Consider the following 15064-nt stretch of genomic DNA (forward strand, 5'->3'; position numbering starts at 1 on the left):
AAGCTATTTTTATTTTGGTCCCTAGTTTCCTCATCTATAAGCAGTTGTGATAACAATACCTACCTCACAGAGCTAGTGTGAGGATTAAATAAAATAATGTGGGTAGAAGTGCCTAGCACAGTAGCATTCTATACAGAATACTGTACTCCCTCAGCTGGTGAATACAGTCTCCTTTAATCCTAAAGCTGAAGCAACTGTGTGGTAAACATGTTACCACTTTGTAGAGGAGCAAAACCTGACTGTCAAGAAAATCCTACTTTCTTACTGAAACATTATAAAATTGGATATTGTAGATGTGTCTGCCCCGCTTTAATAAAAAAATCATCCAACTTTCCTAACACGCTGAGGTAAAAAACTTTCAGTGAAGAAAAACAGTAGTAGCAGCAGTAATAATAATAGCAAACACGTGCTTACTGGATTTGAGCCTCAGAGGAATGATATGGCCTAGAGATTAAAATGTGAGTCATCTGCATGGGGGTGATATTTGAAGTCATGTACATAACTGAGAGTGTCTGGAAGAGTTATATGAGAAGAGAGTAATCCTAGGACTGAGTCCTACGGAACTGAATCACTGAATGGTCAGGTAGAAAAGGAGTGTAAAAACGAGTCCCAGGACTCGTGATGCCAAGGCCACTGCGAGCGGCTATGAAGAGTTGAGGTTGAGCCCCAGCTGAGCCGAGGGCTCGCACTCTTCTGGTCTCCCAGGCCCGCCCCATCTGAAGAAATCAGTGGTGGATTAGCTCCAAGTAAGAGCACAGTGTATGTATCCAGCTTGCCCTTTTCCCTGACAAACAATGACTTATACCAGATATTTTCCAAGTATGGCAAAGTTGTAAAGGTTACCGTAATGAAAGATAAAGATATCAGGAAGAGTAAAGGGGTTGCATTTATTTTATTTTTGGATAAAGACTGCACAAAACTATACCAGGGCAATAAACAAGTTATTTGGTAGAATGAAAAAAGCAAACATTGGCCGGGCGCAGTGGCTCACGCCTGTAATCCCAGCATTTTGGGAGGCTGAGTTGGGCAGATCATGAGGTCAGGAGTTAGATACCAGCCCGGCCAACATTGTGAAAACCCATCTCTACTAAAAAATACAAAAATTAAGACTGGGCGCGGTGGCTCACGCCTGTAATCCCAGCACTTTGAGAGGCTGAGGCAGGTAGATCACGAGATCAGGAGATTGAGACCATCCTGGCCAACTTGGTGAAACCCCGTCTCTACTAAAAATACAAAAATTAGCTGGGCGTTGCTGCATGTGCCTGTAATTCCAGCACTTTGGGATGCTAAACTGAGCAGATCTCTTAAGTCCAGGAGTTCAAGACCAGCCTGGGCAACATGGCAAAACCTCATCTCTACAAAAAATACAAAAATTAGCGAGGTGTGGTGGTGTGTGCCTGTGGTCGCAGCTACTTGGGAGGCTGAGGTGGGAGGATCACTTGAGCCTGGGAGGCGAAGGTTGCATTGAGCCATGATGGCACCCACTGCACTCCAGCCTGGATGGCAGAGCAAGACACCATTTAACAACAAAAAAGAGAGAGAGAGAGAGAGAGAGATCATTCCTCACTCCTCCTCTTATTAAGAATCTACATTTGTCCAGGTGCAATGGCTCATACCTGTAATCCCAGCACTTTGGGAAGCTAAAGCGGGAGAATTTCTTGAGGTCAGGAGTTTGAGACCAGCCTGGGAGAAACATGGCAAAATCCCGCCTCTACTAAAAATACAAAAATTAAGCCAGGCATGGTGGCACACGCCTGTAGTTCCAGCTTCTCAGGAGGCTTAGGTGGGTACATTGCTTTAGCTGGGGAGGTCACAGTTGCAGGGAGCCATGATCATGCTACTACACTCCAGCCTGGTGACAGAGTAAAACTCTGTCTCAAAAGAAAAAGAATTGGCTGAGAATGGTGGTTCATGCCTGTAATCCCAATACTTTGGGAGGCCAAGGTGGGCAGATCACTTGAGGCTAGGAGTTCAAGACTAGCCTGGCCAACATGGCAATACCCTGTCTCTACTAAAAATACAAAAATTAGCCAGGCATGGTGCCACATGCCTGTAGTCCCAGCTAATCGTGAGGATGAGGCAGAGAATCACTTGGGCCTGGGAGGCAGCAGTTGCAGTGATTGCACCACTGTGCACCTGGGTGACAGAGCAAGACCCTGTCTCAAAAAAAAAAAGAATTACATTTTTTTTTTAAAGGCCTATAATGCCTTTTTTTTTTTTTTAGATGGAGTTTCTCTCTTGCTGCCCAGGCTGAAGTGCAATGGCTCACCGCAACTTCCGCCTCCCAGGTTCAAGCGATTCTCCTGCCTCAGCCTCCCCTGTAGCTGGGACTACAGGCATGCACCACCACGCCCAGCCAATTTTGTATTTTTAGTATAGATGGGGTTTCTCCATGTTGATCAGGCTGGTCTCGAACTCCCAACCTCAGGTGATCCGCCCATCTTGGCCTCCCAAAGTGCTGGGATTACAGGCGTGAGCCGCTGCTCCTGGCCTATAATGCCTTTTTAACTCTCTTTTAAATCATTTTCAAAATCCTTGACCTAGAATTTTAGGCTCCTGTTAATGTAGCCACACTCCACTTAACTTTCTCATCTTCTTCCTTCAACATAACCTCTGATATGTTACCAGTGCTTACAAACAGCAAGGGACTAAGCTTGGAGAGACTCTGAAGAAAAGCATTTACGTTTTAGTCTATATACTTCTGCATTTAATTTTTTTACAGTGACAATGTACTACTTTTGGAATGTAAAATGAAACATAATAAATAAATTAAAACAACTTTCGCCCTAGTATGGCTCTCTCTAATCTTCCACACCCATCAAAATTAATTTCTCATTCTTCAGATTTCCATTCAAATGCACAGTTGACACTTGAACAAGGGTCACTGCACGGATCCACTTATATGTGGAGTTTCTTCTGCCTCTGCTACCCCTGAGATAGCAAGATCAACCCCATATCTTCCTCCTCCTCCTCAGCCTACTCAATATGAAGTGAATGAGGATGAAGAACTTTATGATAACCCACTTCCACTTAATGAATAATAAATATATTTTCTCTTCCTTATGATTTTTTTTTTTTTTTTTTGAGAGGAGTCTGGCTCTGTCACCCAGGCTGGAGTAGATTGGAACGATCTCGGCAACCTCAGCCTCCCAGGTACAGGTAAGTCTCTGCCTCAGCCAATAGCTGGGATTACAGGTGCCTGCCACCCTGCCCAGCTAATTTTTGTATTTTAGTAGAGATGGTGTTTCACCATCTTGGCCAGGCTAGTCTTGAACTCCTGACCTCGTGATACACCCACCTCAGCCTCCCAAAGTGCTGAGATTACAGGCGTCAGCCACCACCCTGGGCTTTTTTTTTTTTTTTTTTTTTTTGAGACAAGGCCTCACTCTGTTGCCCAGGCTGGAGTGCAGTGCTGTAATCATGACTTACTGCAGCTTCAATCTCCTGGGCTCAGGTGATCCTCCCACCTTACCTTCCCAAGTAGCTGGGACTATAGGTGTGAGCTACCATGCCTGACTAATTTTTTTTGTATGTTTTTGTAGAGACAGGATTTCACCATGTTGCCCAGGCCGGTCTTGAACTAATCACAAGTGATCTGTCCACCTCGGCCACCCAAAGTGCTAGAATTTCAACCCAGCCCCTTATGACTTTTTCTTTTTTCTTTTTTTTTGAGATGGACTGTGGCATGTGCCACCATGCCAATTTTTTGTATTTTTTTAGTAGAGTCAAGGTTTCACCGTGTTAGCCAGGATGGTCTCGATTTCCTGACTTCAGGTGATTCACCCGCCTTGGCCTCCCAAAGTGCTGGAATTACAGGCTTGAACCACCATGCCCGGCCTTTTTTTCCCCTAATGATTTTCTTAATAACATTTTCTTTTCTCTAGCCTACTTTATTGTAAGAATGCAGTACAGTACATAATACATATAACATTCAACATATGTGTTAATTGACTCTGTATATTATCGATAAGGCTTCTGGTCAACAGTAGGCTATTAGTTGTTAAGTTTTTGGGAAGTCAAAAGTCAACTATGGGCTGGGCACAGCAACTCACGCTTGTATCCCAGCACTTTGGGAGGCCAAGGTGGGTGGATCACGAGATCGGGAGTTTGAGACCAGCCTGGCCAACACAGTGAAACCCTATCTCTACTAAAAAAAAAACAAAAATTAGCTGGGCATGATAGTGGGCACCTGTAATCCCAGCTACTCAGGAGGCTGAGGCAGGAGAATCACTTGAACCCGGGAGGCAGAGGTTGCAGTGAGCGGAGACCGCACCACCGCACTGTAGCTTAGGCGACAGAGAAAGACTGTCTAAAAAAAAAAAAAAATAGTCGACTATGTGGTGGCTAGGTGTGGTAGCTCATACCTGTAATCGCAGCACTTTGGCAGGCTGAGGTGGGAGGCTCACTTGAGGTCAGGAGTTTGAGACCAGCCTGGGAAACATTGTGAAACCCAGCCTCTACTAAAAATACAAAAAATTAGCCAGGCGTGGTGGCGCATGCCTGTAAACCCAGCTACTTGGAAGGCTGAGGGAGGCATGCAAATCGCTGGAATTTAGGAGGTGGAGGTTGCAGTGAGCCGAGATCATGCCACTGCATTCCAACCTGGGCAACAGAGTGAGACCCTGTCTATAAATAAATAAATAATTTAAAAAAGAAGTTGAATGCATGGGGAGTCAGTGCCCCAATCTTGCATTGTTCAAGGGTCAACTGGACTTCTTTTTTTTGCTTTCGTTGCCCAGGCTGGAGTGCAATGGTGCAATTTCAGCTCACTGCAACCTCTGCCTCCCGGGATCAAGCAATTCTTCTGTCTCAGCCTCCCAAGTAGCTCGGATTACAGGCATGTGCCACCATGACCAGCTATTTTTTTTTTTTTTGTATTTAGTAGAGACAGGGTTTCACCATGTTAGTCAGGCTGGTCTTGAACTTCTGACCTCAGGTGATCCACCCCTCTCAGCTTCCCAAAGTGCTGAGATTACAGGTGTGTGCCACTGCACCTGGCCTTGGACTTCTTAACCTTCACAGTTATTGTCAGTTAATTTTCAGCTAGGGTACCAAGACAATTCAATGGGGAAAGAATAGTCTTTTCAACAACTGGTGCTGAGACAACTGGACATCCCTAAGCAAAAGCATAAGGTTGGACCCCTACTTCACATCGCATACAAACATTAATTCAAAATGAATCAATGACCTAAATGTAAGAGCTAAAACTATGTAACTCTTAGAAGAAAACATAGGAACAAAAGTTCATGACATTGGATTAGGTAATGGTTTCTTAGATAGGACATCAAAAGCATAAGCAACCAAAGAAAAAAGTAAACTGTAGTTCAGATTAGCTGGGCATGGCGGCACACGCCTGTAGTCCTAGCTACTCGGGAGGCTGAGGCAGGAGAATCACTTGAACCCAGGAGGCGGAGGTTGCAGTGAGCCGAGATCGTGCCACTACACTCCAGCCTGGTGACAGAGCGAGACTCCATCTCAAAAAAAATTAAATTAAATTAATATTGAAATTAAATTTTAAAAAACTGTACTTCATTAAAGTTTTGAAACAAAAAAAATTAAAAAGAAATTAAACTTTTGTGTATCAAAGGATACCAAAGGAAGACAATCCACAAAATGAAAGAAGGTATTTGCAAACCACATATCTGAAAAGAGACTTATCTCCAGAATATATTAAGAACTGTTACAACTCAATAACAAAAAGATGTATTAGTCAATTAACAAATGGACAACGGATTTGAATACACATTTCTCAAAATAAAGTACCTAAATGGCCAATAAACACATGTAAAAATGCTAAACATCGGTCAGGTGTAATGGCTCACGCCTGTAATCCCAGCACTTTGGGAGGCCAAGGCAGGTGGATCATTTGAGGTCGGGAGTTTGAGACCAGCCTGGCCAACATGGTGAAAACCTGTCTCTACTAAAAATATAAAAATTAGCTAGGCATGGTGGTACATGCCTGTAATTCCAGCTATTGGGAGGCTGAGGCAGGAGAATCGCTTGAACCCAGGAGGGGGAGGTTGCGGAGAGCAGAGATTGCGCCACTGCACTCCAGCCTGGGTGACAGAGTGAGACCCTGTCTCAAAAAAAAAAAAAAAAAGATGCTCAACATCATTCACCATTAGGGAAACCCAAATCAAAACTACATTGAGATTTCACTTCATACCCCTGAAGATGGCTACAGTAAACAAATAAAAAAGACAATAACAAGTGCTGGTGAGAATATGGAGAAATTGGAACCTCTTACACTGCTGGTGGGAAGGTAAAATGGTGTGGCCTACTTTAAAAACAGTCTGGCAGTTCCTCAAAAGGTTAAGGTTAACCATTTGACGCAGAGATTATACTCCTAGGTATACATCCAAGAGAAACAAAAACATATGTACACAGAAAAACTTGCACATGACTGTTATACAGTGTTATTCAAAATAGCAAAATAGCCAAAAGGGCAGTGGCTCACTCCTGTAATTCCAGCACTTTGGGAGGTCAAGGTGGGCAGATTGCTTGAACCCAGGAGTTTGAGACCAGCCTGGGCAACATGGTGAAAACCTGTCTCTACAAGAAATACAAAAATTAGCCGGGCATGGTGGCACATGCCTGTAGTCCCAGCTGCTTGAAAGGCTGAGGTGGAAAAATCAATTGAGCCCAGGAGGTCAAGGCTACAGTGAGCCATGATTGCACCACTGCACTCCAGCCTGGGCAACAGAGTAAGACCCTGTCTCAAAAAAAAAAAAAAAAAAGATCAGGGGTGGTGGCTCACACCTGTAATCCCAGCACTTTGGGAGACTGAGACGGGCGTATCACCTGAAGTCAGGTGTTTGAGACCAGCCTGGCCAACATGGTGAAACCTGTCTCTACTAAAAATACAAAAATTAGCTGGGCATGGTGGTGCGTGCCTGTATTACCAGCTACTCAGGAGGCTGAGACAGGAGAATCACCTAAACCCGAGAGATGGAGGTTGATGTGAGCTGAGATCACGCCAGTGCACTCCAGCCTGGCAACAGAGCAAGACTCCGTCTCAAAAAAAAGGAAAAAGAAAAGCCAGGTGAGGCCGGGCGCGGTGGCTCAAGCCTGTAATCCCAGCACTTTGGGAGGCCGAGGCGGGTGGATCACGAGGTCGAGAGATCGAGACCATCCTGGTCAACATTGTGAAACCCCGTCTCTATTAATACAAAAAAAAATTAGCTGGGCACGGTGGTGCGTGCCTGTAATCCCAGCTACTCAGGAGGCTGAGGCAGGAGAATTGCCTGAACCCAGGAGGCGGAGGTTGCGGTGAGCTGAGATCGCGCCATTGCACTCCAGCCTGGGTAACAAGAGCGAGACTCCGTCTCAAAAAAAAAAAAAAAAAAAAAAAAAAAAAGAAAAGCCAGGTGAGGTGGCTCACACCTATAATACCAGCACTTTGGGAGGCTGAGGCAGGTGGATCACTTGAGGCCAGGAGTTCGAGACCAGCCTGGCCAACATGGTAAAACCCCATCTCTGCTAAAAATATAAAAATTATCCGGGCATAGTGGTGGGTGCCTATAATCCCAGCTACTTGGGAGACTGAGGCGGGAGAATTGCTTGAACCTGGGAAGTGGGGGTTTCAGTGAGGCGAGATCACGTCGCTGCACTCCAGCCTGGGTGACAGAGCAAGACTCTGTCTCAAAAAAAAAAAAAAAAAAAATCACCAAAAGGTAGAAACAACCCAAATGTCCCTTAACTGGTGAACAGATAAATGAAGTGTGGTATATTGACACAAGAATTATTTGGCCATAAAAATAGAATGAAGCTGAGCATGGTGGCTCACGCCTATAATCCCAGCACTCTGGGAGGCTGAGTGCTGATCACTCAGCCTCCCAGAGTGCTGGGATTACAGGGGGACAGATCACCTGAGGTCAGAAGTTCAAGACCAGCCTGGCCAACATGACAAAACCCTGTCTCTACGAAAAATATAAAAATTAGGCCAGGTGCGGTGGCTCACGCCTGTAATCCCAACACTTTGAGAGACCGAGGTGGGTGGATCACCTAAAGTCAGGAGTTAGAGACCAATCTAACCAACATGATGAAACCTCATCTCTACTAAAAATACAAAAATTAGCTGAGTGGGGTAGCAGGCACCTGTAACCCCAACTACTCAGGAGGCCGAGGCAAGAGAATTGTTTGAACCCTGGAGGTGGAGGTTGCAGTGAGCCGAGATGGCACCATTGCACTCCAGCCTGGGCAACAGAGAGCCACTCCGTTTCAAAACAAAAACAAATTTAGCCAGGTGTGATGGCACATACCTGTAATCCCAGCTTCTTGGGAAGCTGAGGCAGAAGAATCAGTTGAACCCAGGAGGTGGAGGTTGCAGTGAGCTGAGATAGTGCCACTGCACTCCAGCCTGGGCAACAGAGGGAGACTCTGTCTCAAAAGAAAAACAAAAAACTGAAATGCAGTACTGATACATGCTACAACATGGATTAACCTTGAAAATATTATGCTAAGTGAAAGAAACCAGTCACAAAAGACCATATAGGCCAGGTGCGGTGGCTCACGCCTGTAATCCCAGTACTTTGGGAAGCATATCACTTGAGCTCAGAAGTTCGAGACCATCCTGGCCACTGTGGCAAAACTCCGTCTTTACAAAAAATACAAAAATTAGCCCAGCATGTTGGCACATGCTTGTAAACCTAGCTACTTGTAATCCCAGCTACTTGTAATCCCAGCTCCTCAAGAGGCTGAGACATGAGAATCACTTGAACTCAGGAGGCAGAGGTTGCAGTGAGCCGAGATAGCGCCACTGCACCCCAATCTGGGCAATACAGTGAGACACTATCTCAAAAAAAACAAAGACCATATATTGTGTGATTGCATTTATGTGTAATGTCCAGAATATGTAAATTCATAACAGAAGAAAGTAGTAGATTATTGGTTGCCTAGGACTGTACATTTGAGAGGAAATATAGAATGACTGCTAATGGGTATGGAGTTTTTTGTGGAGTGATAACAGTGTCCTAAAATTGATGTGGTTCACAACTCTGTGTGTATATTAAAAATAACAGGCCAGGCATGGTGGCTCATACCTGTAATCCCAGCCATTTGGGAGGTTGAGGCAGGCAGATCGTTTGAGCTCAGTTTGAAAACAGCCTGGGCAACATGGGGAAATCCTGTTTCTACGAAAAATACAAAAAATTAACTAAGTGTGGTGGTAACACACACCTGTGGTCCCAGCTGCTAGGGTAGCTGGGGTAGGAGGATCTCTTGAACCTGTGGGGTGGAGGTTGCAGTGAGCTGAAATGGCGCCACTGCACTACAGACCTCATCTCAAAAATAATAACACCCATTTTACGTTTAAATGGATAAATTGTGTGGTATGTGAATTGTATCTCAACAAAGCAGTAAAAAATAATGTACCAGGCTGGGCATGAGGGCTCACACCTCTAATCCCAGCACTTTGGGAGGCCAAGACAGGTGGACTGCCTGAGCTCAGGAGTTCGAGACCAGCCTAGGCAAGATGGTGAAACTCTGTCTCTACTAAAATACAAAAAATCAGTTGGGTGTGCTGGAGGGTGCCTGTAATCCCAGCTACTCAGGAAGCTGAGGCACGAGAATTGCCTGAACCTGGGAGGCAGAGGTTACAGTGAGCCAAGATCGCACCACTGCACCCCAGCCTGGACAACAAAGCGAAACTCTGTCTCAGAAAAGTAATAATAATAGTAATGTACCACCGGAAGTGGTAGCTCACACCTGTAATCCCAGCAGTTTGAGAAGCCGAGGCAGGTGAATCACCTGAGTTCAGGAGTTCAAGACCAGCCTGGCCAACATGGGGAAACCCTGTCTCTACTAAAAATACAAAAAATTAGTCTGTGTGGTGGCAGGTGCCTGTAATCCCACCTACTCAGGAAGCTGAGGCAGGATAATCACTTGAACCTGGGAGGTGGAGGCTGCAGTGAGCTGAGATCATGCCACTGCACTACACCCTGGGTAACAGAGCAAGACTTCATCTCAAAAAAAAAAAAAAATGTACTTCTTCCATGGAGTCTTCCCTTTTTACTACTGTCCACATTAACCTTTCCATTCCTTCAACTCCCACAGCTCTTAAAAACTGTACTGCACAATTTAGCACTCAGTTAAACTATCTGATAATGTTTATCATTATTTCGTGTAAATTGGCCTTGACTTGTCAGCCAGGTTATTACTTTGTTGAAAGAAATGAGTAAGTCCTCTGTTTCTCAGGTATTTATAAACCACCTAACACATAACTGGGCACATAGGAAGTACTCAGTAAATACCTGGTGGTCGTGAGGAATAGATTGAACATGCATGTGCTTGTTTTCACAATGTATATTGAACACACAGTGGGGGTAATAAATACAATCTTCGATAGTGAGGTGAGAGAATGACACTATGTGAAACTGAAGAATACAAGATTTATTTAAGGGAAAAAACAGCATGGTTTGCACAGTTTTGTTCTCTCCTCCTTCAGCCTCCTGCTGCTCAATGATACCACATGGCCAACAATATCCTGGTCTCTAAGATTCTAAGGGAATCATTGAGGTCCTATCTAGGCACTGAACTGTCTGGTGTCACTATTCCCCCATTGCTTCCTCCTCTTCCTCCTCCTCTGTCCAGCTCAGATCATCATCTGAATCGTCAGATTCTTCCTCATCCATCTCTAACACAACCCCTGCCCTAGCCTTCTCAGCTAGTGCATCAGGGTGCTCCAGCTGGGCCCAGGATCCTGGGTCAGCCTTGACCAGGGAGATCTCAACTCGAGATGGCATCAAGGAGACAGAGCTCTGCTCCACGTTTATGACCTGAGGAGGAGCAAAGGAAAACAGAAGAGAGAATGAGGAAATCAAAGGGTCAGGGTGGAGTGGTGACAAATGAGAGAGAAATTTTTTCTTAAAATAAGGCAAGAATCAATGATAGACTGGATAAAGAAAATGTGGCACATATATACCATGGAATATTACGTAGCCATAAAAAAGGATGAGTTCATGTCCTTTGTAGGGATATGGATGAATCTGGAAACTGTCATTCTCAGCAAACAGACACAAGAACAGAAAATCAAACACCAAATGTTCTCACTCATAGACAGGTGTTGAACAATGAGAACACATGGGCACAGGGAGGGGAACATCACACACTGGGGTCTGTTGGGGGATGGGGGGTTAGGGGAGGGACAGCGTTGGGGGTGAGGAGGGATAACATTGGGAGAAATGCCTGATGTAGGTGACGAGGGGATGGAGGCAGCAAACCACCATGGCATGTGTGTACCTATGCAACAATCCTGCAAGATCTGCACATGTACCTCAGAACTTAAAAGTATAATTTTTAAAAAAATAATTAAAAAATAAGGCGATGCCGGGCGTGGTGGCTCATGTCCATAATCCCAGCACTTTGGGAGGCCAAGGCGGGCGGATCACCTGAGGTCCAGAGTTCGAGACCAGCCTGGCCAACATGGAGAAACCCCGTCTCTAAAAATAAATGAATAAATAAATAAAATAAGGTGAGAAAAAAGATAAGGGAGGACAAAGACAATATAATAAGGGGAAGAAAGGAAAGAAATGAGCGAAGAAAAGGGAGAAGGCAGAAAGGAGGCAAAGAGAGGGAAGTGGGAAGAGCAGGAGAGAGAAAATGAAAGCAAATGAAGAGAAAACCTCAATTTTCCCACTACAACTCCTTCTCTCAAGACACCCTCTATTCCAGTGTAGCCTCTCTTTCACCCCATCTGCCTCCCCCTCCTGTGCCCCCTGGTCTTCACTTACCCCCCAGAGCTTCATCTGTGTTTGGAACACACGGTTACCATCAAAGACGATGTGGACATGAAGCTGAGAGAAAAGAATTACAGGGGTAGTAACAAACCCAGAAGGTCAGAACAGGTCATTACAACAGATAACCAGGTCAGAGGTGTGATCCACAGGTCAGCCAGACAGCCCTGACCTAATAGCTCTCCTTTCTATAGGCGACTATAGAGCCTACAGGTTAACAGCATATGACAACTCTGCCTGTGAGATTGCAGTATCACCCAATTCACTATCCCATCCAACATCAGATCATTGCTCACCTCAGTTTGACTGGCCTTCACCCAGTTAAACGCAGGAAGCGGAATCTGGCCATATACAGTCACTACTACTAAGGAATCTGTCTGGTGCCAATCATGGCGGCAAGATGCTGGCAGCTAAAGAGAACATGTAAAATGAAGGTGGTAAGAATAAATTCTTAACCCAAGGGGAGTTCTCACGATGCATATGGAGAAGAAACAGAGAGTCTCAAAAAGATTAACACAACCTCATATTGCAAAGACTCTGGGCTGTTGAGGGATAAGGAGCAGAATCTTATTTAGTCTGTACTAAAGGGAGACGATAGGGAGCTTGGCCATGTAGTACAGAGAGGGAGAATTTACCTCTGAGATTGGGTTCTAATCAAGAGTTCAGGAAAGCTGGGGCTCACCTGCTTCCCCCAGTCATGTCTACCAACTCTGCACCCTGGCTGTGCCAAGAATGCCCCAAAATCCAGGGTCTGGATGCCACAACAGCTCCAAGACTTCATCCTGAAGTAGGAAGATAATTCAACTGAATTCTCTCACCCCAATCCCATCTTATGACCAAATATTAGGAGAAATCTGTCTCATAGCCCACCCAGTCCCCTCCCTCACCCCTCATGGAATCGGGGTGCTCCTGGGTGGTAGGTACATGGAGTAGCATCACTCTCAGGGCCTTGGTAAACCTAAGAAGGATAAAGGAGAACCAGGTCATTCTAAGGTATACCCTACTTAGCCTTGTATCTATACCCAGTCATCTCTCAGCCATGTGCTTGAGCCCCTCAAAACTCTCACTCACAGCATCACATCCTGGGTTCTGGCAGCTGGAACCAGTTCGAATCAGATTACTGTCAAGTCCTGGGCAAGGGAAACAGAGTCAGGAACTTATCCATCCTCCCACTCAATTGCCACTTCCACTAAATTCCAGTCTATGAAGTTGATCCCACTAAATTCCAGTCTATGAAGTTGATCCTACTAAAGACCCACCTACCTGCCCCAGGTTCCTGGTCTAATTCCTTCTGTTCCAATGCCATTTCCAGGGCTTGGGATATATTTAGCGGCAGCAGCTTCAGAGGCAACTCTGACCTAAGGATTATGGGTGGTGATTTAGTTCTGACCTATTAGCTATGATTGCCAACTCCAACACTCCCACCGATGGTAATGGAATTGAAGTGAGGCAGAGTTGGAGAGGTTGGGTAGTAACCCCATTGCCAATTTTCATCTCTGTGGACCTCTCAAATACCTGAACCCTAGAGAAATCCCCAGCATTTCTCTTGCCCATCTACTCAGTTGCTCTAAATCTAACCACTTCTCTGCAGAACTGAGTCATATCCTCTTCCTTTTTATCTAATTGTGGACCTAATATGACTTCCAGAAGTTGCTCATATTATTCCCACAAAATTTTTCTCTGCAGTCTCCTGGCTGCCAATAATACATCCTTTTCTTGATATGAGATTTATCTTAAAGTTCTTTTCTAGAAAAAGAAAAAAGTCATTCTCAACAATCCCTTTTGTTATACACTAAGGATGTATTTGTGAGGGGCTATCTACTCTGTTGATTCAGATCTCTATCCCATCATCCCATACCACCTTAGAGGAAAGGGCATTATTTCCAGACACAAATGTCCCCTAAGGCACAGGATATACACCATCCAAACCCTGACAACTGGCCCTCCTCACATCCCTAGTCTCTAGTTCCCAGTCCTCAATGACCCAATGACCCATTAATCACTCCTAGGAAGCTGCATGAAAATAGGAAAAGTCCAGGGGCCTCCTCCTCTTTACTTGGGCCTCTCCCGGCGCAAGGTCTCTGCTGACTTTGGAATCACATTCAGAGGTTTTTGCTCCTGAAATGAACTACTTGTAGCAGGGCCTTCAGGTTGAGGGGCCTCAGGAAGCTTCTCAGCACAGTGTGGTCCCATAGTACAGCCCTAGTATAGATAAGGAGATAAGGATTAGGAACAGAATCCTTCTATTGGGGGCAGAATCCAAGTACGTAAATAATTTACCTTGATGTTTAAGAACTCAGAGAAATCTACAGTTCGCTTTCGGCAGCAGGACCAACCCTGATAACAAGAGACCCAGATCAGCTTAGCTTCCTAGGTATCTCTTCTGGGAAATGCTCTTGCTAACCCCCGTCACCTATTCCTCACCTTAAGTGCATCATGGAAGATTGGGACCCCAGGGTGATGGCAACAGGAATCTGTGGACATCAGTACAAGTTATCAAGGAAGGGAAGATAACTATACAAAGTATCATTTCTCACCTCTTCCCTGGGTTTATGTTTATGGTTTCTTTCCATATAATGTGGAAAAAAAAAACCAGCAAAGGCTGAAGACCACTCAGACCAATTAAACTAGGGCAGGTAGTTTCTTTCCCTGCTCCTCAAACATACTGCCCCCCAGCTGACCACTCCCCAATACCCACATAGAGTCCCTGGCCAGGTCAGGATTATTTACTCACCAGGAAGGTTGGTATTAGGGTCAAAGTGCTGCCCACAGCCTTTGTTACGGCAGAGTAGAGACATGGAAGCGTTGGTAGGATTACTGAAAGGGTATTTCAAGGAGTCTGGCTGCCGAATGGGGAACACCTCTTAGTCTGGAGGCTTTTAGCTGCCTAAAGGGCCAGCTGTTTCTATCTTTAGTTCAGGAGGCGTACACCTCCTAACATGGGCAAGGGAACTTCAATTGGTCTTCCCAGCCAATAGGAAAGAGCTCAGGAGCATTTTAGCTCTGAGGCTCAGGAAAAAAGGATCAGGCAGAGTAGGGCTTGCAACTTGGGTGAGGTCAGCTCACCACTACTGAGACAGTTTTAGATTCACCATGCCAATTCCAAGCCTTGGACATAGCAGCAGCTGCTCATAAACAAATACCAATTTGGAGACCTCCCCCACCCCCAGCTCAATGAGAGTTGAGCCCATTTTCTTTCAAAGGGGCAACTTTCCTCCATCATTACTTCTATGTAGTGTCAACAGCACTAGTCCCTGCCAACCACTTCAGTCATTTTACACATCTCATCCCTACCTCCTCATGTTTGTCTAGTTTAATACTGCAGTCATAAA

At 45.1% G+C, this 15064-nt stretch overlaps 1 protein-coding gene across 1 annotated transcript; it reads right to left on the reverse strand.

Moving 5' to 3' along the window:
- Positions 1 to 10368: 10368 nt before the first annotated feature.
- Positions 10369 to 15050, reverse strand: ITGB1BP2 (integrin subunit beta 1 binding protein 2). Its single transcript, XM_012475032.3, has 11 exons — positions 14467 to 15050; positions 14157 to 14206; positions 14013 to 14069; positions 13789 to 13934; positions 12996 to 13090; positions 12804 to 12862; positions 12620 to 12690; positions 12415 to 12514; positions 12029 to 12142; positions 11730 to 11792; positions 10369 to 10775 (listed from the first exon to the last, which is right to left on the reverse strand). The coding sequence occupies exons 1-11, from the start codon at positions 14528 to 14530 to the stop codon at positions 10548 to 10550; spliced, it is 1047 nt and encodes a 348-aa protein (XP_012330455.1). The 5' UTR covers positions 14531 to 15050; the 3' UTR covers positions 10369 to 10547.
- Positions 15051 to 15064: the final 14 nt, after the last annotated feature.

The sequence above is a fragment of the Aotus nancymaae genome, unplaced genomic scaffold (assembly GCF_030222135.1).
Source record: "Aotus nancymaae isolate 86718 unplaced genomic scaffold, 86718_ANA_hifiasm-v0.15.2.pri h1tg000081l, whole genome shotgun sequence".
Classification (NCBI taxonomy): Eukaryota; Metazoa; Chordata; class Mammalia; order Primates; family Aotidae; genus Aotus; species Aotus nancymaae.

What these genes read in the sequence shown, in the direction of transcription:
- ITGB1BP2 (XM_012475032.3), bottom strand. Translation starts at nt 14,530, where the DNA reads ATGTCTCTACTCTGCCGTAACAAAGGCTGTGGGCAGCACTTTGACCCT. An exon ending in AGAACCCAGGATGTGATGCT is followed by an intron (nt 12,691 to 12,803) that starts GTGAGTGAGAGT and finishes TATCCTTCTTAG; the next exon opens with GTTTACCAAGGCCCTGAGAG. An exon ending in GCACCCCGATTCCATGAGGG is followed by an intron (nt 12,515 to 12,619) that starts GTGAGGGAGGGG and finishes TTCCTACTTCAG; the next exon opens with GATGAAGTCTTGGAGCTGTT.